General features: G+C 35.8%; 1 protein-coding gene across 1 annotated transcript in view; it reads right to left on the reverse strand.

The window, feature by feature from the left end:
* Positions 1–24582, reverse strand: part of TBC1D22A (TBC1 domain family member 22A) — a 116933-nt gene that overhangs the window by 42394 nt on the left and 49957 nt on the right. The window contains 2 exon segments of the mRNA XM_032220955.1: positions 3280–3355; positions 5642–5748. Coding sequence (XP_032076846.1) covers positions 3280–3355; positions 5642–5748 — 183 coding nt within the window.

Raw genomic sequence — 24582 nt, forward strand, 5'->3', positions numbered from 1 at the left:
GACAAATTCTTTGTGTGTCCAATCACACTTGGCCAATAAAGAATTATATTCTATCCTATTAGTATTAATAATAATAAATAATAGTAATAATAATCAGTTGACCTTTCATGTTTAATGAATAAAAGAGATGATAATGATGTGATAATAATAATAATAATAGTGGGTATCCTTCCATTTGGACAGGGCTCATGGGCATGCAAGGTATCAATGTGGTCCTTTCCTCTCAATAAGTTATGCAAGCCTATTTTAAAGTGTTTTTCATTAGTACAAGTACTCCTTGACTTATGACCATTTGTTTAATGATGGTTCAAAGTTACAATGGTCTTGGAAAAAGTGAACTTACAAACTTTTGAAGAAGGAAAGGAAGATGGCTCTCTGTTTGTCTGAATAGTAATCACATTTTTCTTTAAAAAAGAGCTGACAAAATCATTTACTTGAAGATTGCTTATGTACAAGTCCATCTGACCCTATTAAAACTAGTTATAATGCATAACTTCACATAATGATAAACATTGATAAAATGTATGTAATATTTAAGCACAGCGGTGTCAAACCCAAGGCCTGGGGGCCGGATCCAGCCCACAGGCTCCTTAGATCTGGCCCACGGGGCCCACCCCGATACAACAGAGGACCGGCCCATGGTGCCGCTGCCAGCAAGAGCTCAGGAGGACAGCCCTCCCGAGCTCCGTTTTGGCTGGCAGAGAATTTCAGGAGGCCATCACAGTGGAAAATGGTGCTCGGGAGTTCATTTTCGCTGCCAGAGCACTCGGGTTGCCACAGCCCCCCCTCCATAAGTGACATTGAGCTGGCCATGACCACCCTGTCCCCCTTAGGTCAAACACCACCCTGATCAGCCCTCAATGAAATCGAATTTGATACCCCGGCTTTAGCATACCCCATTGCACAAAGAAAAAAATCACCATGGGTTACAGTATCTTGGTAGAACTAAGCATATACTGCACATTAAACCATACAAGTGATTGTCCGGCTTAGCCTATTTGAGGAATAGCATTTATTTGGCACACACCAATAATTGACAGGCAATGTCACAATATATGCTTAGTTCTGCTTGGCATCATTTTGCTCATTAATTTAACCAACTACCAAGAGAATATGTTCAGAACCGGTAAGCATTATCTCCTGAATTTCATTTAATTAAATCCTGCTTTAGCAATGTGACAGTCAGCATTTCATGATGGGAATTGTTTTAAGAGTGAAGGCAGAAAATGTTTCAAAATGATCCTTTAAACATGTAAAAGCATTAAATCTACCCTTCCATCCCTTGTAATTTATTTCTAGTATTAAATATGTTATTTACAAAGCGGTAATAATGGATTCCATTTAAAAAATATTCATAGGTTCCTTGTAACAAAGCAATACACAAACAACACATAATATCAAGGAACAGCTATATTTTTAAAAAATAATCTCAAATTCTCTAGTTATTGAGCTTAATGCACAGTGAAACAAGCTGCCTTTGGTAAGCAGAAATCAGTCTGCAGCAAAGTGATTAAATTAAATGTTGGTTACATATTTAATAAAATGTAAACAAAATGGTTCATCATCTAGTACAGGTGTGCAAACTCAAACCCTGGGGACAGATCCAGCCTGAGGGGTGCTTAAATCTGGCTCATGGGGACGCCCTGGAAACAGGTGCATTGGCCTGGCACTTAGCAATTAGGAACTTATCTACACCCTGGTGGTGGCTATTTTAGTTGGCTGAGTGCTGCAGGAGGACATCACAGCTGAAAATGGAACTCGTGTCCCTCCCGAGCTCCATTTTCATTGGCAGGGTGCTGCAGGAGGCCATTGCAGCCAAAAATGAAGTTCACCTCATGAGCTCCATTTTTGCTGTTAGAATTCTAGCAAAACAAAGTTCCTTGCCCTCCGCTGCCTAGGGCTATGGACAGCTTGCGCCACCATCCAGGGATCCTTCACGTGGCCTGAGAGGATGGTGAGGCTCCTCTAAAGAACAAGGGTTTGGCCCTCTCCCTTACCTTCCTCACTGGAGACAATGGATTCCCCCAGCCCTGCCTGGGCCACCACAGAGGCCACTGATACGGATGATGTCGAGTTGGCCATGCCCACCCAGCCCATGCCTACCCCCCCCAAAGGTCACACAAAATCATGATGTGGCCCTCAATAAAATAGAGTTTGACACTCCTGATCCAGTAGCTTTTCTTTAGGTGATACCCTGCAGTAAGTTTGCAAAAGCCACTGTGCCCCACACTGGCTGAAGATAACACATTACTTAAGAAAAGCTGCATCATGGTGGGGGCAAAATGTTGCAAGGTAACCAATCCTTAGTTAAGCTCAGCCTTTTGCATTATATGGGTAGAAATCAATGGACCCAATTCCTATCTCCTAACCTACAACTGTATTCTCTGCTTCTTTTAGAGCAGTGGTTCTCAACTTTCCCAATGTCGCCACCCTTTAATATAGTCCTCATGTTGTGGTGACCTCCAACCATAAAATTGATGTCTCGGTTCCTAAGACCATCAAAATATGTGTTTTCTGATGGTCTTAGGCGATCCCTGTGAAAGGGTCGTTTGACCCCCAAAGGGGTCCCGACCCCACAGGTTGTGAACCACTGTTTTAGAGGAACTTTGTTCCTGGAACAGTTATAAAAGTTCAGATAACTTTTCAAACCAGATACTGGCTCAAAGTTTCATCTGTTTACCACATTATAAGAAATAAAAGCCTCTCTCAATATTGGTCAATATCATTAACACTTCATGGAGGAAGGCTTACATCTGCTTAGTTTCAAACCAGGCCCACTACAGACCCCAAAGAAAGATTTTGTAAACCTCCAGTAACAGATTCTTCTGTTCTTGCAATGTTAGCCAAGTGGATGGCACCAACAATTACATCCTCTAGTACCCTCTCTATGATTAAATTAGAGGGGAAATACTAATGATAAACAAGCTTTAAGGGGGTCAGATGCCAAATGACAAGAATTACATCCTTGCAGATGAGATTTCAACTGTTAGTAGTCTGGTTGCTTCCTTTGCCATGCTCTCTTTAAAACTCAAAAATAATTCTTTAAGCTCTTAATTTTACTATGGTTACAGTTTAATTCAACTCCTATATATGTCTTTTCTTTGTTATATTTTCGAGTCTTCTTTCCTAATTATTTTCTTTTTTCTTTTATTCTATATAAGGATGTCACAACTGTGGTCACAACCATAGATTGATTGATTAGTATGGTACTGTTCAAGGTTGTATTTGAACACTCTCCAAAAGGCACAATTCAAGTTCCCCTTAGTTTTTAAGGCTTACCATCAATCCGGCTAACAAGCTCTTCCAGCATTTTCACTTTCTTCTGAATACCAGGTTGAGCAAAGGTATAGTTATCCTAGGAGAAAAAACATTTTAAACATTACCTGTTGACCAAGAGGTACAAAAAAAGATGCTTCAAAAAACTTTATCTAGTTAAATGAACAATGCATTTCTAGACACCACCTTCTTTCAGTTCCTCTTATCTTTGATAAATGACCAACAACAAAATAACGAAGTTACCAAAAGAAATATTTTAGTAATTATAATCACTTGGTTACTGTTAAGATCTGTCATTCACCAATGGAACCATCTGGCCGATTTAAGCAAGATACATTTTCTCTAATTGATGCATCACCAACAATAGAAAAATAAAAATTTAGAAATCATACCACCCAAGAGGAAATAAATACATCAACAGATAGCAGAAGTAGGGAGAATGTAGACTCATTGATATGTTATGTTTGCTATGCTTGTTACTTCAGCAAAAAGGATTGACATGACATCAATATTGCAAACAAGAGAAATTGTCAAGATAACTTCTTTATAGTAAAGCCAACAATATATTGTTAAAAAAAGGAAATGCATTGTAAATGCTCCATTATTCTGTAACCGAAGAAGTCAGCTTCTTTGGACAAAGTATCTAAGAATTCTAGGTATGCCATGCTAAATATCTGAAAAGAATTTTCATTCCAGTTGAAACAGTAGTGGGAACCTATATATACATGCATATATACATACAGACATATATATATATATATATATATATATATATATATATATATTATATATATATATATATATATACACACACACACAACACACACACACACACACACACACACACACACACACATATATATATATATATATATATATATATATATATATAATGTTATACTTATGCTGATAAATAAAGGGAGAGTAGTATAGATCTATTTCAAGCTATTTAGCTCTCATCAGCTAGCCATACCCTTGCTGGGAATATATACTGTATATATAGGTCCTCAATGGCAGAATATTGTCTATAAAGAAAATGATTTTCAAAATTCTAGGCGGGTGAGGTAATTGTATTTCTGTGCTTTCAAAAAGAACTACATGGTGCAGATTTTCCTTTCAATACTTTAAAAGAGAAGAATGCCCAAGCTATATTAAAGCTTTCAATCCACTTTTTTTCAAACCTAAAACCCATCTAAAAATCCTTATTGGATGCTACGCAAAATGCTTTATACATCAATCTCTTGACAAATAGATATGTTTTGTGATGATTAAGAAACAACAGAAAGGAATGGTAAAAACAATGCAAAAGGGAACATTTTCACAAACAGCAGTAGTTGCAAACAGAGAAAAGTGCATCTGTCAATAACAAAATTATTCTGACAGCACAGGATCATACAATATGGTTCACAAACTAATTCTTATTAAAATTAAAGGGGTGTTTTTTTCCCCAGATAGAAATTGCCTTATTCTATCTATCTACATGGAAGTTTTATTTCACCCCATGTATATTCATGGCCGCGCTAGGGGATGCTTAAAAACTAGGCCATTCAAAGACTGCTTTCATTGATACAAGCCTATTTAATGTAAGGCATCACAATGCATTCTACATGACGCCAGCTTCTAGATGGAATGATTTAAAAATACTATTCTCATACTTGCAGCTATTCCAAAAAGAAATCGGACTGCTCAAATGGGAAGTATAAATACAAGGCTTAACTCTACTGATCTCTTCTGATATCAATTCATTGGGTTAGATATGAATTAACAGCAAACAATGACCACTGGTCTCATCTTTGATTGAAATATATTCATGGCAATTACACACAACACACTGAGAAAAGGTACAGAGCAACCTTGAGTACTTTAATATAATTCTCTGTATCTGTGCTGAGCTATCTTTTAATTAATCCTATTTCTGTTCGTATTGCTTCTATTAATTTATCATTTTGTAATATTCGCATTTTAACTATTATTGAGCATTGCAGTTTGATTTAGGCTTCTTATTTTAAAGAAAATACTGATAAGGCCACCTTGTTTAGAAAGATGCCATATACATTCTTATCTACTAAAAATGCCTACCAATGTGTGGCAAAATAGTTTTGTTTCAGTCATAGAAAGGAAGAATGAATTGATTTATTGGGAGGGGGGAAAGTATCTTTTTAATGTACCCCAGAAATGATAATGGCCCAGTTCCTGATAAATTATTTTTACTAGGAAGAATCAGGCAGGTAGCCCTATACCAATGAATGAAACCAACTGCTACATCCTATTTATCAACTGCCTGTTTTTCAACATTTCAAATGTACTTCCAAACCCAAATGCAAATGAAATATGCCCACTGGTTAGAAAAGAGAAATCAATTCACCTGAATGCCATCAAGCAGTTTGCTCATGCACCAGAAACTGTCAGCTTCAATATTCTGCAGTACCTCAATAGAAGACTGGAAACATCAAATTTTTTCCAAATCCTCTTCTGAAATAAAGAAAAGGCAAAGAATGTCAATAGATGTGGGAGACAAACAGAAGATTTCACACACACACACACACACACACAAACACACAAAATCTTAATTAAATTTAACTATGAAGGTTAAAGTGAATGTCTTTGCTAAGGACTAACATTCCAAGTATGCAATTTGACTAAGGGGTGAGCTTTGGTTGATCAACATAAATATTTGGGAATTCAGTTTATTAGATACTAGCCGATAACCCAGCATTGCCTGGGTATTTTTGTATAGGGGGGAAATGTCTGGACCAAACGTAATTTCTAATATTCGATTTTCCCTCTTACCAGAGGAACTCCCTTGTGGAGAACTGTGAAGATGTTACCATGTCAACTCCACTGCCCTGCATAGTAATAGCTATTTTACAGCAGTACAATAGAAGCCATTTTAAGGCACAACAAGCTATATCTTAACAGAACACACACCCCAAGGGGTGTTAGGGTATTTTACCCCCACAATATTTTTTTTCCAGAGAGTAAGTCATCTGTGTACCAAGTTTGGTTGAAATTGCTCAAGGCGTTCCAGAATTATGCTGGAATACACACACACACACACACATTTTTATATAGAGAGATTAAAAAACCTACAAGCCATTGTGAAATTTGTAAATACTTTGGCATACAAATACAAAATCTGGAAAAGATGAAAATCTTCCAGCACATGTTGTTATGTTATGTTATGTTATGTTATGTTATGTTATGTTATGTTATGTTATGTTATGTTATGTTATGTTATGTTACGATGTATCTGTCTCTCTCTCTCTCTCTCTGTGTATGTGTGTGTGTGTGTGTGTGTGTGTGTGTGTGTATCAATGGTATCATCATGTGCAATAAAATTGTGGTTCATCCCCAAGGAGGAGTTTAAAACACAGTTAAGTGATAAAAGAAATAAATTGGTTAATTTCATGGTGTAACAGACAAAGTATACCATAGTCTAAGAGATTAATTGTTATGATCTCCAGGAATATTGAAAGTTTCAGATTCATGTTCTAACTAAGCTCAGATAACCCAGTAAATCAGCCAAGAAAAGAACAAAAAGCCAACTTTTTATGTTCTTTTCTTTTTTAGTATTGTTGTTCTTATAATAATGGTGAAACTAAATAACAGCAAAAAGGGATTTGTAATTAACGTGCAGATATATCCCAAATCACTGCAAGGTGATTTTTGTTAAGTGGTACTAGCAGTTTTACTTGGCTTTCTAATAGTGATGGTAATATTAAAAAGTTCAAAATTGATTGTAAGTCAGTTCATTCATGCAGAACTATCTCCCAATTTTTATTAAAATACAATAAACTTTAATGAATTTAACTAGCTTCAACAGTCTAGAGGTTGATATACCCATCGATTCCTACACCAATGATTTATCAAAATATACGATACAAAAAAATAAAAATAAAGGGATAGTGGAGGGGAGGGGAGGGAAAAGGAAAAGTATAAAGAGAAAAAGAAAGAATAGCATTGACTTCTGACTCTTTTTAGTGCAGTAGAATATGATACAGCCTCAATTTTTACTTTACCTAATAGTATACTATATACTACTAGCTATCTCTATAACAACAACCTATCCATTCAGCAAAACCTAACGTCAATGTATTTTTTCCTAGCTGAAGCACAAAGTCCAGAAGTGGTTTCCAAGTAGAAACAATTTACCATTTTTCTTTGTATTTTATGCTTTGATAAACTAATAAAAATTAAGTACCAAAATTTTCCTATACAAATAGCTTGCATCTTCATCAATATTTACTAGGCCAAAGTCTCCAATTACAATGTCTCAAAGCAATGTCTCTCATTTTCTCCAGTTTCCAGTGGCAGTTTTCATCACACACTCTGTATTTTGGTTTAGTTTCAAAAGCCATGGAATAGTGCAGCATTTCTTGGTTCACCACCAAAAACAGAGAAAACACTTCTCTCCTAATTTTTCAGATATAAATGTTTGCCAAAGAAGTCCTTCTGTATTCAGTGCAGCTTTCAAGACATAACACAAGTTAACCTTCTCTTTATCTTGCTTCAGATTTATCCACAGACTCTATGACCCTTTAAAACTGTTTTCAGGTGAGTAGCAAAATAGGTATTTGCAGCAAAACAGAATGTTTGAGACCTCAAGGGCATCTTTAAAAAAAATAACTTGACTTTTTCTGCCACTGAGCATAAGGTCTCTTACTGGTTTACAATAAATATTAAGTTTATAAGATAATAATGGGTTATCCTCTGTATTATTTTCCTGTTGAATGAGGTTAGCTTTGAAAATTGCCAGTTACCAGAAACGAGTTAAACACTAGAAATGTCTTATACTGCACATACATATGAATACACTCACATGAAACAATAGAGAAAACAGAATGAATACGAATATACATTTGAGGAGAACAAGAATGTTTTAATTCACAAAGCACGTTCATTTTCAAAATTATCTTGACCCTCCTTTCACCACAGTGGTTACCAAATTCTTAAGGTTTTAAGTTTAAATACAACTCTGAATCAATTCCCCTCAGACGAAGAACCCGTTATAAAACATTTTCAATCATTCGCAACCAATGTTACAAAAAATAAGAATGATAGATTTCATTTAGCCATGCCAGAGCCACAGAAAAATATTAAGAAGTGGGAATGTATGAAACAATGCTCCTTAAGAGGAATTTTATTTCTGGTTGTGATTTACTAGGTGCCCTTAACCATTTCTGGCAAGAAGTACTTCCACAAAGTTGAGAACATTAAACATATTGGTGCCTTGCTAATAGAAACACTTCTGGATGAATGAAAGTGAATTTAGAGAGTTCATTTATCACAAATAGGGAATCATAATTTGTATTTTAATTTTTCAGAATAAAATTCATAGCATGCAACAGTGTTCTTCATTAGCATAACCTAATTACAGCACAATTCATTATTCCACAAGTAACTGTTAAGACTGCTACTAGGATTATAAACATGTTTACAAAATTTGGAGATAGGGTGGGGAGAAAAAAAATCAGTCAAAAATTACATTTTGTACCACCTTCAACTATTAAATATTGCAATCCATCTGTACTGACTGCTCTACAACAAGTAATAAAACTGAAGGTTTAATTAAAATACTACAAAGATTTTGTGATTGTTGTGGTTGAAATCACTCTTGTTGGTTATTTCTCAAAATGGTTTGGGTTCATTCCAATGAAACAGTTAATTATTGCTCACTCTGACAAAATGTGTACCGAAGCACTCTGTTGTTGTACAAGTTGTGCTCATACTATTGTTACAATCAAATTCTTTTATATTAAATCCAGTTTACCACAATGCACCTTTCTCTTATTGTTTGCTAAACATTAGCTGTTAACAATCCCAGAAAAAAGTGTCATAGAAGCCACAAATGTACATTAGGCAGGAAGAAGAAAACAACTTTACTAATTATTGTATATCTGCTGGCTACAATGGCTGAACTGACAGGTAACAACACCAAGTCAACATTTTAAACCACAGCTTGTTGAACCACAGTAATCCAATTACTAAAACACAATGGGTGATTTCCACATAATGCTACCAAATCAAAGGCGCTCCTGTGCAGTTACTTCAATGACAGCAACTTCATTCATGCGCTATGCATATAAAGCATCTCATCTGAATGTTTTGCAGCTCTGCAAGAAAATTACACTAACCTGTTCTTACTGTGTAGATGGCATCCTCATTAGTTCAACTTTATGTCGGTATTTCCAAACATTTTAATATGCAAGTGGACTCATTTTCTTTTGAGCCACAGCATAAGAGATTATACTAGACCAGTGATAGTGAAAAGGTCGCATGGAAACGTCATGCACGCATATGCACGTTCGTCGGGGCCACACTTCGGAAAAGCTGAACTTCTGGGTTCTAGCGTGAATGCGTGCCCGACAATCAGCTGGTCAGTGTGCATGTGCACACAACAGTTTTTGGCACAGCTGCGCGCGTGAAAGACAGCTGATTGTGGTGTGCACATGCGTGCCAGAAACCCAGATGACAAACAGACAAGGCTGTATGTGCTGAGCGGACATGGCTTCGTGTGCCACTTTGGGTTTTCGGCACTGCCGCGAATGCAAGGGGATCAGACTGTGGAAAAGCTGAACTTCTGGGTTCTGGCGCACATGCGCACCTGAGAATCAACTGGCTGGTGCATATGCACACAACAGTTTTCGGCACTGCTGCACGCTGTGAAAGACAGCTGATTGTGGTGTGCACATGCGTGCCAGAAACCCAGATGACAAACAGACAAGGCTGTATGTGCTGAGCGACATGGCTTCGTGTGCCACTTTGGGCACATGTGCCATAAGTTTGGCATCATGTTACTAGACAGTTGTGAGTAGAATTAACGCAAAAAATTAGATTCCAAGTGTTAAAATGTGATTGACCCTAATATAACAAAAGATTCCTCTCAGAATAAAACATAAAAATATAATTTTGAGGGACCCAAACTACAATCCTGTCTCTGTTTATATATTTGGTATTCAGTGGGACTTACCTCCAGCCAGATATATACAGGATTGCCTGAAAATGTGTTTTGATCATATATCTTATAATTGTAAGAATGTAATTAAAAGTTTACTTTAATAACTCCATTTAGTTTATGCATGTGCTATCTTGAATATTTTACAAAATTGGATTATTGTATGTATCATATAAGAAACTTACTTTTATGAATCTTTTCTGCTGTTTGATGTATGACTGCGCTAAAGGTTTTGTTAGGACAAAAGAAAAAGAACTTTCTAATAAATAAATACATATTTTTCGGAGTGTAAGATGCACTCCCCCCCATCCACGAGGGTGAAAATTTTGGTACATCTTATAACTGAATGTAGCCCAGCCCACCCGCCGGTCCCCACCCTTTGGTCTCTGCCTCCCAGCAATTTGCCTCCTTGCAGCAAACAGCTTGTTTCAGTTTCAGGTTCGGCACAGCCTGATTAGCACAAGCAGTTGATACTCGGTTGGATCAGCCTCCTGACCATCAGCTGTTTCAGGTTGCAGGGATTGCCATTGCCTATTGCCACCGCTGTGCACCCCATTTTCAGCCTCCACATCCCATTTTTGGCTCAAGGCCTTATTATAGGAATATTATACTCTTCGTATTGGTCAAGAATGAAATGAAACATGTATTCTTTTTCAGTTGCCAGCAGCAATATCTTTATCATAGTCAGTGTGATTAGAATAATTAAGATGTTAGGATTAGGAGCAGAGGGGGCCCATATTTTTACTTCCCTCTCGGCAAAGGAATCCCTCTAGATGTGTAAAGCACATGTTGGCAAACTATACTCTACAGGGCCAAATTTGCCCCACTGCCTGTTTTTGTATGGTCCACAAGGTAAAATGCTTTTCCAATTTAAAATGATTGGAAAAAGAACTTTTGTTTCACCTATATGAAATTCAAATTTCAGGGTCGATAAATGAAGTTTTATTGGAACACCGCCACGCTTGTTTGTTGATATATTGTTATGGCTGCTTTCACACTATAACAGAAGAACTGAGTAGCTGAGACAGAAACCATATGTGACATTTTTACCACTTTGCACTGCTGTTCAGGGCACTACAAATTGCAATAATGCAGTTACAACAAGGTTTCAAGTGCTATGCATATTGCCATGTTGCAATATTTATTTTTTCTTACCCATGGATATCATCATGTCAAGAAAAGAATAGTGAACTTCAACTGTCATATAATGGAATACTGATTATTATGTTATCAACATTACAAAAATGATAATAAATTCACAATAATAAAAAATGAAAATGAGGCTGCCGCTATAGCAAGTTTGATTTGTTGGTCAAGTAAGAAAAGCCATTTACCAATGGTGATTAATGAAATTGTGTTTGAATGCAGCAGCTGAAAAAAATCTATCTATAGAAAATAATTTCGTTGTAGTTAAGTACAATGACAATAAAGATTATACTTATAAACTTGTTTAAGACTATTAGCTTTTTGATGAAAACAGTTGCTTGAAAAGTTGTGGACACTGGGAGTAACATCAATAGTCAATTAAAAACAAGGGAAATGATTTGAATGGTTTTTCTTGATGAGTTCTTGTTTATTTGAGGAATCAATGCTGACACTGAGATCATTGGAGAATTAGTCTCTATGAGTAGTCTGCATGAAACAACTACAGAACAGAATATTTTCATAGAAAAGATTCCCGTACAATCTTAAACAGAGTCTGTTGTGTTACAACTGATGATGTTAAAAATATAAGTGGAACAGAAAAAAGCTTAGTTGGACAAATTTGCAAAGCTTGTTAAAATGTAATGTATTTAAAATGAATGATTATTCATTGTACTATTCATCAACAGGCACTTTGCAGAAAATATTTGAATCTATTGAACCAGTAGTGTCAATGATTAATTTCTTTCACTCTCATAGACTTAACCATAATCAATTCCAAGATTTTTTTTCCAGAAACAGAAGTTGAATAACATGACTTGCCCTACCCTACAGCACCCTACCACTTCCCAGTAGTAATGGTTTATTCTGATTTTGCTGTCAAAAGTTAAATAAGAGTCAAAGTCTCCATTGTCGCACAACTTTGCAGCAGATAAATCTTCCAATAGCAGTTAGACTTATATACCGCTTCATAGGGCTTTCAGCCCTCTCTAAGCGGTTCACAGAGTCAGCATATTGCCCCCAACAACAATCCGGGTCCTCATTTTTACCCACCCAAGAAGGATGGAAGGCTGAGTCAACCTTTGAGCCGGTGAGATTTGAACAGCCAAACTGCAGAACTGCAGTCAGCTGAAGTAGCCTGCAGTGCTGCATTTAACCACTGCGCCACCTCGGACTTCCAAGTCCAATCCAAACTTCTAGTAGCAGTTTCTACACCTTGATGCAAGTGCAAAAAAAATTCTCATATTTTCAAACTCTATTTAACCATGCAATTGAGGAGCTTCCACCTAAATATCAATTGCAATTAATTTGCAATGTAATAATATGCTAAAAGGCAAGCTTCAAGAGAAGATCCAATAAGTCTATAAACGCCTTCCAAGCAATTAATATGTTCAATTAAAATCATATGTTCATGCATTGATAGCAATATCAACAATACATATTTGTGTAAAAGACACTTTCATATATAAAATACTTAAATTCAATTACAGATCAGCATTAGCATTTTTGTATTACAAAAAGGTATATACAGGTATATACAGTATTATTATTTGAATTTTATCAAATAAAAATCTTTGCTCTCTTGCTACATAAGTATATAATAACCTTGATTTTGCCTCTTGGCCTCTAAATCTTAAAATATGTATGGTTTACATAAAAAATTTGATAATTCAAGTCCTAGAGGTTTCTGTCCTTCCTCTTCTCCATCACTTTAGGGAAAAAAAAATCTTGCAAGACATAAACAAAATCAAACTTTTAAAAAGCAAACTAAAAAAATAAAATAAGAAGCCCAATTTAGACAAATGGATGCAGGGTTCTTGCAAAACCACGATGATGATGGTTTGCTATAATTAACAAGGTAAAGCACCATTTTTTTTTGTTTCCAAGAATAAAAAATAGCAAGAAATTAATAAAAACAAAGTCAGCATTGTTTATTGATTTTCCATGGGGTGCCCTAGTCATGCAGAAATAAGAAGACACAATAAGACTTAAAAGCATTCAGAAGCAAATTAATTTCAACATCCTAACATTATTTTGGTAAACTTGATTATCTACTTTTTCTTAAATAGCATCTATTTGAAGCAAAAGTCATTGGGTGGCATAGTAGTTAAAATGCAGTATTGCAAGCTAATTCTGCCAAATGTCAGAAGTTCGATTCTGACCAGCTCAAGGTTGACGCAGCCTTCCATCCTTCCGAGGTTGGTAAAATGAGGACCCAGATTGTTGGTGTCAAAATGCTGACACTGTAAGCCGCTTACAGGGACTTTTAAAGCACTATGAAGCGATATATAAGTCTAAAGTGCTATTGCCATTGCTATTCAATTTTTTTTTCTGTACCTTTCCCATCTTCTTCAGGTAATTTGTGCAGGCAATTTACCAGACCTGCTGGGTAGATGGCAGACCCCACTTCTTTTCCCAATTCATAAACAGCAACAACTTCCTCAAAGTTCTGTTTATTTTTTTGAAAGAACAAAACTTTGAGGAAGTTGTTGCTGTTTATGTTTTTTCCCTATCCTGGAAGAATGGGTTTCAGTCACATGATTGTATCTGTGTACCAAATACTTCTGTCAGCACAGGTGTCAGCTGACAGAAGTGAATAGAGGATAAGAGTTTCGGTCTCCATATTTACTACGTATTATTTTCAATCATACACTCCATCCAATTTAAAATTAAAATGGGGAGAACAAGGAATACTTAATATGCTTCCAACATATTTTGCTTCCAAGAGCAAAAATGACTATAAACAAATAAGTTGAAATATGTTGAAACTAAAGTTGAGATTTTTCAACTGGCTATCAAGCGTTCTATAAAACAAATTTATTTTAAACATATATTAAAGTAGTATTAACCAAATTTAATGAATTATCAAACATAATTTCTTTCTAGCAGTGGGTTCGTCCTTGGATTTCATGAAAAAAGAAATTATCCCTTCTGTCATGTCAACTTAAAATATGGTTTTAACTTGAGGTTTCCCAATATGCAAATTTCAATTTAATTAAATGAAAAAGTTAATTAATAAAATGGTTGATGGTGTTCAAGCCTGAACAACATAAAGAAAACAACAATTACATGAAAAAATGCTCATTTGATGAAAAAGCCTTTCATACGTTTAAGAAGCTAACAGTCTAATCATTCCAAATATTATTAATATAGGCATACATTTTAATGCTTGCACCAGCAGGTTTTTTTTTTAACATTACCATATTTATAATTAAATGGGGAGAAGAAAATTATTTGCCAAAACAAAGTAGAGACTTTTTTCTTTGTTCTCTAAATAAAGACCATTTTAAAAGTTCTCTAAATAAAGACCATTTTAAAAGTTTCATGTTCAAAAGGCCCAAACAACTTATGCTTTTTTCATTTCTAAAAAAATAATCAAGTATAGCTAAACAAGGACCAAAGATAATATTACTAAATCATGTTGCTCTCTTCGAAGTACATTTCTGCCTCCATAATTACATTAATGCAATTAGCTTCCAATCTCTTCATAAAACTTAAATTTTGTACCTTTTAAACATTTTTGGCATTTCCACTACTAATTTTACTACTACCAACATTACTCACATAGTTATTTTCATTTCTTTCTATAATACAATATTATAGCGGTTTCACATTACATGTGAAAGAGATAGTAGTCTTTAAAATTATGCTAACGAATGTGCTTGCTGAATATTAATGATAGCTTTTACATTATGAAACAAAGGTTTTCAAGAAGACACTTCAATCATCAATTTTAATTATTTAGCCTTCTATTTTAAGCAACTTAAATATAAGGAGGAATAATATACTTTTGCTTGCTTTTAATTCAGACTATTATAATCTCAAATAGCTCTTTCTTTACAACACAAGATAAGAGGGTATATATTTTGCTATCAAAAATTACAACCAGTAGTAGTACTGCTAATTATTCTTATTGTTCTTAGCTCATTTCTCCTGAATCCTTTTCTACTTTCAAAGTCCTAAAATACAACAAGATTTCTCTTGATGTCTTTTTGTTAATGAACAAGCTTACTGATTCTTTTTTCATATGTTCATCTTTTCTCAATCACAAAATAAAGTATATTAGCACCAAAATTGTCATTCTTAATCAGACAGAAGTATTGCTCTGATATTTGAAGTCCAGTTGACTAGTTGGATGACTGAAGGTAGATAAATTTAGACACAGTAGATTCCAAATTACTGCAGAAGCTTTCATTACGGCTAGATGCTTATATTTTTGATATACTTTTATACTTTACTTATATTTATATATACTTTTATATAATACATATATAAGGCAAGTGACTGACATGCCATCTGTCTCCTGAATTTGAAAATGTACAATGTAAATTATAAATTCTTCCCTGACATGCTAGATTTCATAGTTCAAGAATTTTCTAATAATGCAGAATATACAATTTTATGTTTCTCAATGCAAACAACAATTCCATAAATAACTGTCTGAAATCTCTATAAGCCTCAAACCCTTTTGATAATAACAACAAATCCCTACATTACAATACCTTAATAGTGTCCATCTCTGTTTCATAGAGCTCAGGACTCTAGAAAATTCATATTAGATCCTGTAAACTTGAAGAGACCTTTCTGACTTCAAGTTTAGTCAGTTTTCTTTCTAAAACATACTTTTGTTTTCAGTTATAGCTGTATGTTTTGCATTTTTGCATATTCTACATTATTAAATATTAACAAGAATATGTAGAAGTAGGAAAACACTAAATTGTGACTTCCATCTGTATTTGTATGATCACCCTGGCAATTTACTTGAAGAAGAAATCTAAGACACAATTTTCTAATTTCCAACAACAAAAACATACCAAGATTCATAGTATAGCCTTCATTGTCATTGTACAAAATAAATACAACTAAATTGGTTATTATGCTTATATTACATAGGTTTTCACAATTTATAGTGGATAATGTTGATCTGGATTAATGGATCTACAACATCAGAAACAAGTCGCTTTTGCTCACTAATATCAATAATAGAACAAGAACAGAAATTTGAAGGCAATAAAATAAATGTTGGCTACACTGAGAGAGATTCTAGGGAAGTTTTCAGGACCACAAAAGTCGCAAGATATAGTAAATGGATTAAAGCTAACACTGTATTGTATTTTACGCACAGACAATGGCAGGACTGTGAAGCAAGTACAGAAAGAGTAAACAGACTAACAGACATTAATAGCAACAACCTTATTCATCATAACTTTGTTAATTGGATTTTCTGGAGAGGAGGAGATTTTGGCAGCAATGAGGAAAATAATATCGTTGAAATAAAGACAAGTCTGATTTTTCATCAACATAACATTCTCGGCACTAATTAAGATGTTGGAATAAACAGTATAAAATTGTCTCCATTACATAGCATGCAATCAACAGAAAATGAGAAAATAGGAAATTCTTATATGATTTTGGACAATTCAGAGTTCTTCAAGGTCAAATTTAATTACTAATTGTATGTTAGATTGACTTAACCTTGCTATTTCTTTTGAGGTATATGGACATCACATACATATAGAGACCTCAAATCTATGCCTTGAGAAGTTATAACAAAAGATTGTAAACAAAATAATTATTGATTAGAACATCAGCATGTGCTGTATGAAAGCCGGTTTGGTGTAATGGTTAATTTTCCCTCAACACTTTTACTGAGTTGTAAGATAAAATATGACATAAAATACAAAAGAAAATAGGAAAACATTGGGGAGAAGTGGGGGGAGAAAAGTGAGGAAGGTTTAGGAAAAAGAAGCATTGACTTCTGACTCTCTCTTGCAGGAAAATAGGACATTAACATCAAATTAAAACTTTTTGGTTTTTTGTAATATGAACTAGCCATTTCTATAAGGATCTATCAGTCTAAAACCCAAAATCAAAATTTAATTCTTTTCCATTTCAAGCACAAAGTTCAGAAGCGGTCTCCGTGTGGAAACAAAAGTATTTTCTGTATTTTTCGGAGTATAAGACGCACCAGAGTATAAGCCGCACAAAGGTTTTGAAGAGGCAAATTAAAAAAAAGAAGTTTTGCACTCTGCAGACCTCCCCCAAACGGCCCATTTTTGTCAAAAAAAAAAGGGGGGGCACACATAGCACAAAGGGCACACATAGCACAAAGTTCAGAAGCGGTCTGAGTGCTTCTGGGGCCTGGGGGGGGAGGGCAAAATTGAGCAAAAAAGGTCTGCTTTTCACTCATTTTCGCTCTCCCCAGCCCCTAGGAGCACTCTGCAAAGCTCCTAAAGGCGCTCCTAAAGGCTACCCTAAAGGCCATTTTTGCAAAGGGGGCGGGGTTTTGGGAGGCAAAAAAATGCTGTATTCAATGTATAAGACACAGCCAGATTTTCAGCTTCTTTTTTGAGGAAAAAATGTGCGTCTTATACTCCAAAAAATAAGGTATATTCTTTTCTTCAATGGTTAAGATATCAAACTAGAAACAGGAAACCATGAGTTCTAATCCTAACTTGGCCACAAAGCCAGTTTGGCCAGTCACTTTCTCTCAGTTTTAGGAAGAAGGTAAGGGCATACTACTTTTGAAAGAAACTTGCCAAGGAAACTGCAGGGACTTGTCTGGACAGTGTTCTACATTTGGATATGCTTGAATGGACACATGAGTACATTTGCGTGCCTACACACACATAAATACATAAAGAGACAGAGAGAGGAGACACTGGATACAACAGTGGCAGTAGCTATTCCATCTAATTGGAAATACAATAGCTGTAAAATATGAAGGGTAACTTAAACATCAGGGAGATATATCATCTTTCTTCAACGAACTCCTTGTGCAACTGGGGGTTTCAGGGCGATTTCTGATATCTCCGATTTTTTTAAAGTAATTATAAAATGACTTCTACATGGCAGCACATTTCAAAATAAGTCATTCAAACGTCTTTCTAGGAGCAGCTATTTCCAGTAGAATATGAAGGTTTTGCTCATATTGGAAACAGATTAAAAAAACAAGATATGAAAATAATTAAATCAGTAGTTCTTGTAACACCAAATATCTGGTGAATAATTAATTAATAATTAGTTAAATGCTGTTTGATACTGGTATGTAGACTTACCTCTTCCAATCTGTTGGTTACTGTATTATTTTCCAGGGTGAGTTAGGCTACATGTTATGTCATAAAATTTTACATAAAGTATTAAATTGGTGTTTATTCTGCTATCTTATTATACTGCAACTTCACTGTCCAAACTCTTTTATTGTTCTGATCATTGATTAAATAATTTTTATATGTGATAACTTTTTGTTTATTTTAATAGCTTGTTGTTAATGCTGGCCTATTAACTTACCTTTTTTTTTAGCCTGGAACTGTTTTATTGATTTTTTTTTTTGTAATTTTCATTGCTTGTTTAATTACATTGTTATTACATTGTTTTTAAGGTGTGGTTTGTGGGCCACCAACAGAAACTTCCTATGTAGCAATTATAAATATATAGAGAGAATATAAATGTATAAATTATAAATACAGGTAGGCCACAATTTTTGACAGTTGAGCCCAAAATTTCTATGGCCAGGCGAGAAGGTTGTTAAGTGAATTTTTCCCCATTTTATGACCTTTCTTGCCACTGTTGTTGTGAATCACTTCAATTGTTAAGAACAAGGCTGTTAAATGAATCTGGCTTCCCCATTGACTTTGCTTATCAGAAGGTTGCAAAAGGTGATCACATTACCTCAGGACACTGCAACTATCATAAATATGAGTCAATGGCCAAACATCCGAATTTTGATCATGTGACCATGTGCTGCAATGGGTTAAGTATGAAAAATGGTCATAGGTCACTTTTTTCAATGCTTCTGTGTCACTGAATGGTCATGAAATGACTGTTATAAGTCGACGACTTACCGTATTTTTGGAGTATAAGACACACCTTTTTTCCTCAAAAAAGAGGCTGAAAATCTGGGTGCATCTTACACACTGAATACAGCATTTTTTGCCTCCCAAAACCACGCCCTCTTCACCAAAATGGCTGTGCATCGCCTTATGGATGCTTTCAGAGAGCTCCTGGGGGCTGGGGAAGGCAGAAATGAGTGAAAAACAGGCTTTTTGCCCCCCTCCAGCCCCTAGCAGCACTCTATAAGCCTCCAGAAGGCTATGCATGCAATTTATTTTGAAAAAAAAATGGGTCCGTTTTCACGAAAAATGGGCCATTCTTTGCTCGTTTTTGGCCCACCACCTCTCTAGGAGCATTCTGCAAGCCCCCTCCCCAGTTATTCATGCCTTTTTAAAAAAAAGGGGGCCCATTTTTGCAAAATGGGGCCATTTTGGGGAAGTTTGCAGAGTGCAAAAACTTTTTTTTTCCTTTTGGAAAGCTCTTTAACTGATTGATGAGAATTACATTGATCAAGTGCTGTGCCAACAGAAACAAAGTCTTAAGGTGCTGCAGATTGTCAGCGATTTCCTTCTCTAACACCTGGATAAATACACCTGGAAACATCTACCTACCTACCTACTCTCTCTCTCTCCCTACCTACCTACTGTATTTCTCTCTCTTTCTTTCTCTCCTTCTCTTTCCCTCTATCTACCAACCTACTTTTTTTGTTAATTTGCCTCTTCAAAATCTTGGTGCATTTTATATTCCAGTGCGTCTTATACTCCGAAAAATATTGTATATTTTCTTGCTGAAAGCAGCATTCATGGAAAAGGTTACAGCAAAACCTATATACAGCTGTCAGGACATTTGATGAAAAAAACTAGGTATTAAAGGAAGGAAGAGTACTTGATTAATATTTGTCACTCCCATTTACAATCCCCTTACAGTAGCTTACAAATATTACTGTATCATAATCACAAACCAATTTTAAAGATGACAAAGGGTTTACTTCAAATAGTCTATAATGGCTCCATTTTTATTCTAGTGCAGAAATCTATCCTTCGAAAGTTGCCAGCTAGACTAAATACCTTTTGCCATTAAATAATTTTTATTATCAACAATGCACAGTTCTTCCACATTGCACTTTCTCAGGCATCAACACATTCACAATAGTGTTACCAAACGCCATTTAGGGAAAGGAGAGGATTTCGGTAAACATAAAAGATAGAATGGCTTTCCCAAGCAGCACGTTTGTGAAGTGCCACAAGTGCAACTTTTTCAAAGTTATGTTTGTAGTTGCAAACACATGACTTAAAGACTTTAAAGACACGTGGCTACAACTTGTGGCTGAGAAAGGCGTAGAGAGCCATAAATGATTTAAAACTAATTGTAACACATTTGTCATTTTGAAATTATTCATTCATTTCTGTGTCCAACCTGACAATGGAAATAGTCTTAATTCAAATGGTTAATAGTTTCGTCTGACTGATGATAGTGTTTTAAAAACAAACTGCTTCCCTGAAGTTCATCATGATTCATCAGGGGTGGTATCCTACTAGTTTAACAACTGCTTTGCTGAGAGCACACACACGCCAGGATGCACACTGTGTGCACGCGAACAGGTCAAAAAATACTTACCTTCCGGATTGCTGCTTGGGAGGAAAACAACTGAGGTGTGGCGATCCACTCTGCCACGCGACTCAGCTACGAAGATAAAAATAGGTAAAGCACAGGGGTGGGCAGGCGGGCCCATTTGATCGTGGAAGCAAACTGGTTTGCTCCCCGCTGATCATGGGAGCTACCAATTCGGGCGAACTGGTCCAAACCAGTAGAATCCCACTCATGTCTCATGCATGCCATAGATCAGATTCACTGAAAATCATGCACGCTTCAGAAATTTCTCCGTTTGGCAATACAAAACCTTTCCTGGGCACTGTACAATTGAATACATTACCACACATCATAAACCAGAACTTTTCAATTCTTTAATACCTGCCACTAATTTTATGGCTTTAAAACATTTCAAAAACTTTTTCATGTGATGTCTGTCCTGCACAAGAATTGATTTTATCAAGAATGTGATGTAATCACTAAGATACAAGTAATAAATAAATAAATATGAAAAGGTATGTTTCCTTACATAGAATTCTTCCTTCATATGTTGAGAAATCAGTCTTTTGCACAAATCTAGAGAAGGAAAGATATACTGCCCAAGAACTTAGAGATATGGTACCTGTAAGATTACATATCATTGTGTAGTAATTTACCAAACTATAAACATAAGCTGAACTCAGCCATAACTTTTGAAATAGCTATAATGTGGAAGACTGAAGTTTAATTTAAAAATAATCATGCTTCTACTATCTTCATACTTCACACCGTTAAATTAAGGTCTATATTAATGGAACATTAAATCTTTTGTTAGCAGAGACAGCTATAACTACAAAACTCCTTTCATATAACTGTCATGAAATTATAAGCTCTTTTAAAGTATTCTATTAAAAAAATCATTCTAGTTCTTATTGAGGTTAGCAGCATCATAATACCTATAATAATTATTATTTTCAGCCATTATTGCACTATTGTAGTAGTTATCAGAATTTATGGAATATATTTATTTTAGACTAGGATTCTCAGTTTCAAATATTCCAGATTTCTTTTACTATAAATAGAACATAGAAATGTGTACATATGTTAGAAAACAATTGGGTTATTCATTTGCATAGATTCATAAGAACATTAATAAAAGTAATGGCTCACCATAAATAAAAATAATTTTTAAAAACTTAAGCCATTTATCTGAAGATTAATTCAGGAAAAAAAACAATTAGAAAATTAGAAATTTTCAGACTAACTCTTGAAGCATAATGAAAAAGATTCATGTTTAAAAGCGACTCCATTTCTTACCTTAGAAAATGGCAGATTATTCAAATATTCAAATCTTGGGAAATTATAATATGTAACAGTATATAAAAAGTCTGTCTGTCTGTAGGTATGTCTATATATATAAATATATAAATATTTTTGTTCTAGGGGGTATTTTCTGAGTGTTAACACTTTACTACTTCAAGGTGGCAAACATACATAATACTCAGGTGTGGCTTCAAAAATTGCTGCAACCGGTTCACTGTCCCATTGCTGTTGGGCGTGGCCATGGTGGATGTGGCCTAATCGGCCTCCTGCACCACAGCAGGCATTTTTTGTTCTCCCCAGGCTTCGGAAGCTTTCCTCGAGCCTCCAGGAAGGTGAAAACTGCTTCACCCAGGCGAGGCCCTCCGGAGGCCAGAAACAAGCCTGTTTCCGGACTTTCAGATCCTCTGGTTGGCCCATTTGCCCCCTTCCCTGAGCCTCCGCACAGGTCCTGCAGTTACCTGGCATGATAAACGGGCCACATGGAGACTCTTGGGGCGGCGAGGAGGGAGGGACAGGGTGAGTGTGGCCAGCCAGGGATGACATTTGGGGGTTTGCCGAACTGGGCAGAATCCTAGCTAGAGGATCATCCAAACATGTGTGAACCCCCATCAGCCCACCCCTGATAATACTCCTTCCTCCTCCTATTTCTCCACAACCATCCTGTAAGGTGATTGAAAGAGAGTGACTGGCTCAAAGTCATCTAGCCAACTTTGGCTAGATGAGGGTGGCCTACAACTCAGTTTCCTGGTTTCTAGGCTAGCATCTTAACCACTACACCAAACTGGCTCACATTGCACAAAGTAAACACCAAGCATGGAAAAGGAAGAGTTTCCATGAAAGTGGGTCATTTTCACTGTAATATGCATATAATAAGAACTTTGTAAGCCTAGGAAAACAGAGCATCCTTCATGTGGTCTAATTAGCTACAACACTAAAAACAGTCTCAGGTAAAAAAATGATGTATATAAACAATAATGCTAAGCATATAATTATTTATCATCAAGAAACAGAGCCTTCTGCTGATAGTTCACTAGAATACCAATTAGGAAATGTACAGACAAACATGTTGTTATTGTTTTAAGATCTGGCATCAATTCTGTATGTTTGGTTATGTTGAAAGGTATCAGCAGCAGTCTTTCACATTATGCTTCCAAATGGATCGTGTTAAAAACAAAATTTGAAGTAATTCAGAAACACATAAAAGAGAATTAAAAGAAAAAAAATACATTGGGGGCGGGGGGGGGGGCAAAAAACCCCTCCAACCCTGATAGCTTGCCAAGAAGAAATGTGTTGGATTCAAAGTCAAGTACTATATGTCATATATTTTTTTAAGTCCTGAATTTTTCTTATGCTGGAAGCATAAAAGTTGTCCTGGAGAAATCTTTGCAGGAATTGTTCCACAACCAAAATAGAGATCTGTCCAAAATAACTTCTTGAGCCTCACAAGATTCAAATCAATTCATAGTCAGAATCTGCCGGCTCTACCAGATACACCAGACAATTCCATAGGATTGCAAAGGCTATTTTAATGAGAGTGGCTTCAATAAAGATTCTTGCAAGTCTGATTGTCCTGTATCTCCTTCCTTTCTTATACCCATGTGAGATTGAGATTGAGATTGAGATGCTTTATTTGTATGCCGCCCTTTTCCCTGGGGGGACTCAGGGCGGCTCACAACTCAAGGGGAGGGAGGACAAACAAGTCACAGACATAAAAACGATACATCATTAAAAACACAACAGTCATACAATTCGAGTGGGGTTGAAATCTTTAGCCCCAGGCCTGTTGGGACAGCCAGGACTAATGTGGATGAGGGAGGTGTATATCTAAATCACTTAACAAATACGTTCTGCAGGACAGCTCATACCATGAGTCCTTAGAGAGAGGGGTCTTGCCAGTACAATATTATGAGGCCTATAGAACAATCATTTCGAATTGTGAGTTAATGTCCCCACCCCACCCCACCCCAGAGTATCCAGTGCCCTTCTATGCCATCTTCTCTCTCTGATTTTATCTGTTCATATTTTTATCTGCTGTGTTTTTTATCCACTGTGTGGATGGATGATTTGTTTGTCCATGTTTTTCTGTTATAAGCTGCCCAGTCGTTGGATATGAGCTGGGTGGCAAATTTTATAAATAAATAAGTAAACAAACAAACAAACAAACAAAGATGTTCAATGAAGATACCAAGATATTCATTGCCAATACCAAGATTTTAAAAGCTACAGTGTTCTGGTATGAAAATAAAACTAACTTTATTCAACCAGCACAATCTGGCTTCATGTAAAGTCACAGGTAAAACTGTGGCTAAGGAACTAAAGAAATTAAATTAAATGTGGGAGTTTAATGGCTGAGAAGGGAGAGATAGAATCTCACTAGGTCACCTCTTCTTTTAATCAATGAAGAGGATTCAATAGTAGTCTAAATGGGATTGGAGTGTAGGCAGGTTAGATATGAAGGAACAGCAGAGTGGGGAATGAGGTGG

The sequence above is a fragment of the Thamnophis elegans genome, chromosome 7 (assembly GCF_009769535.1).
Source record: "Thamnophis elegans isolate rThaEle1 chromosome 7, rThaEle1.pri, whole genome shotgun sequence".
Taxonomy (NCBI): domain Eukaryota; kingdom Metazoa; phylum Chordata; class Lepidosauria; order Squamata; family Colubridae; genus Thamnophis; species Thamnophis elegans.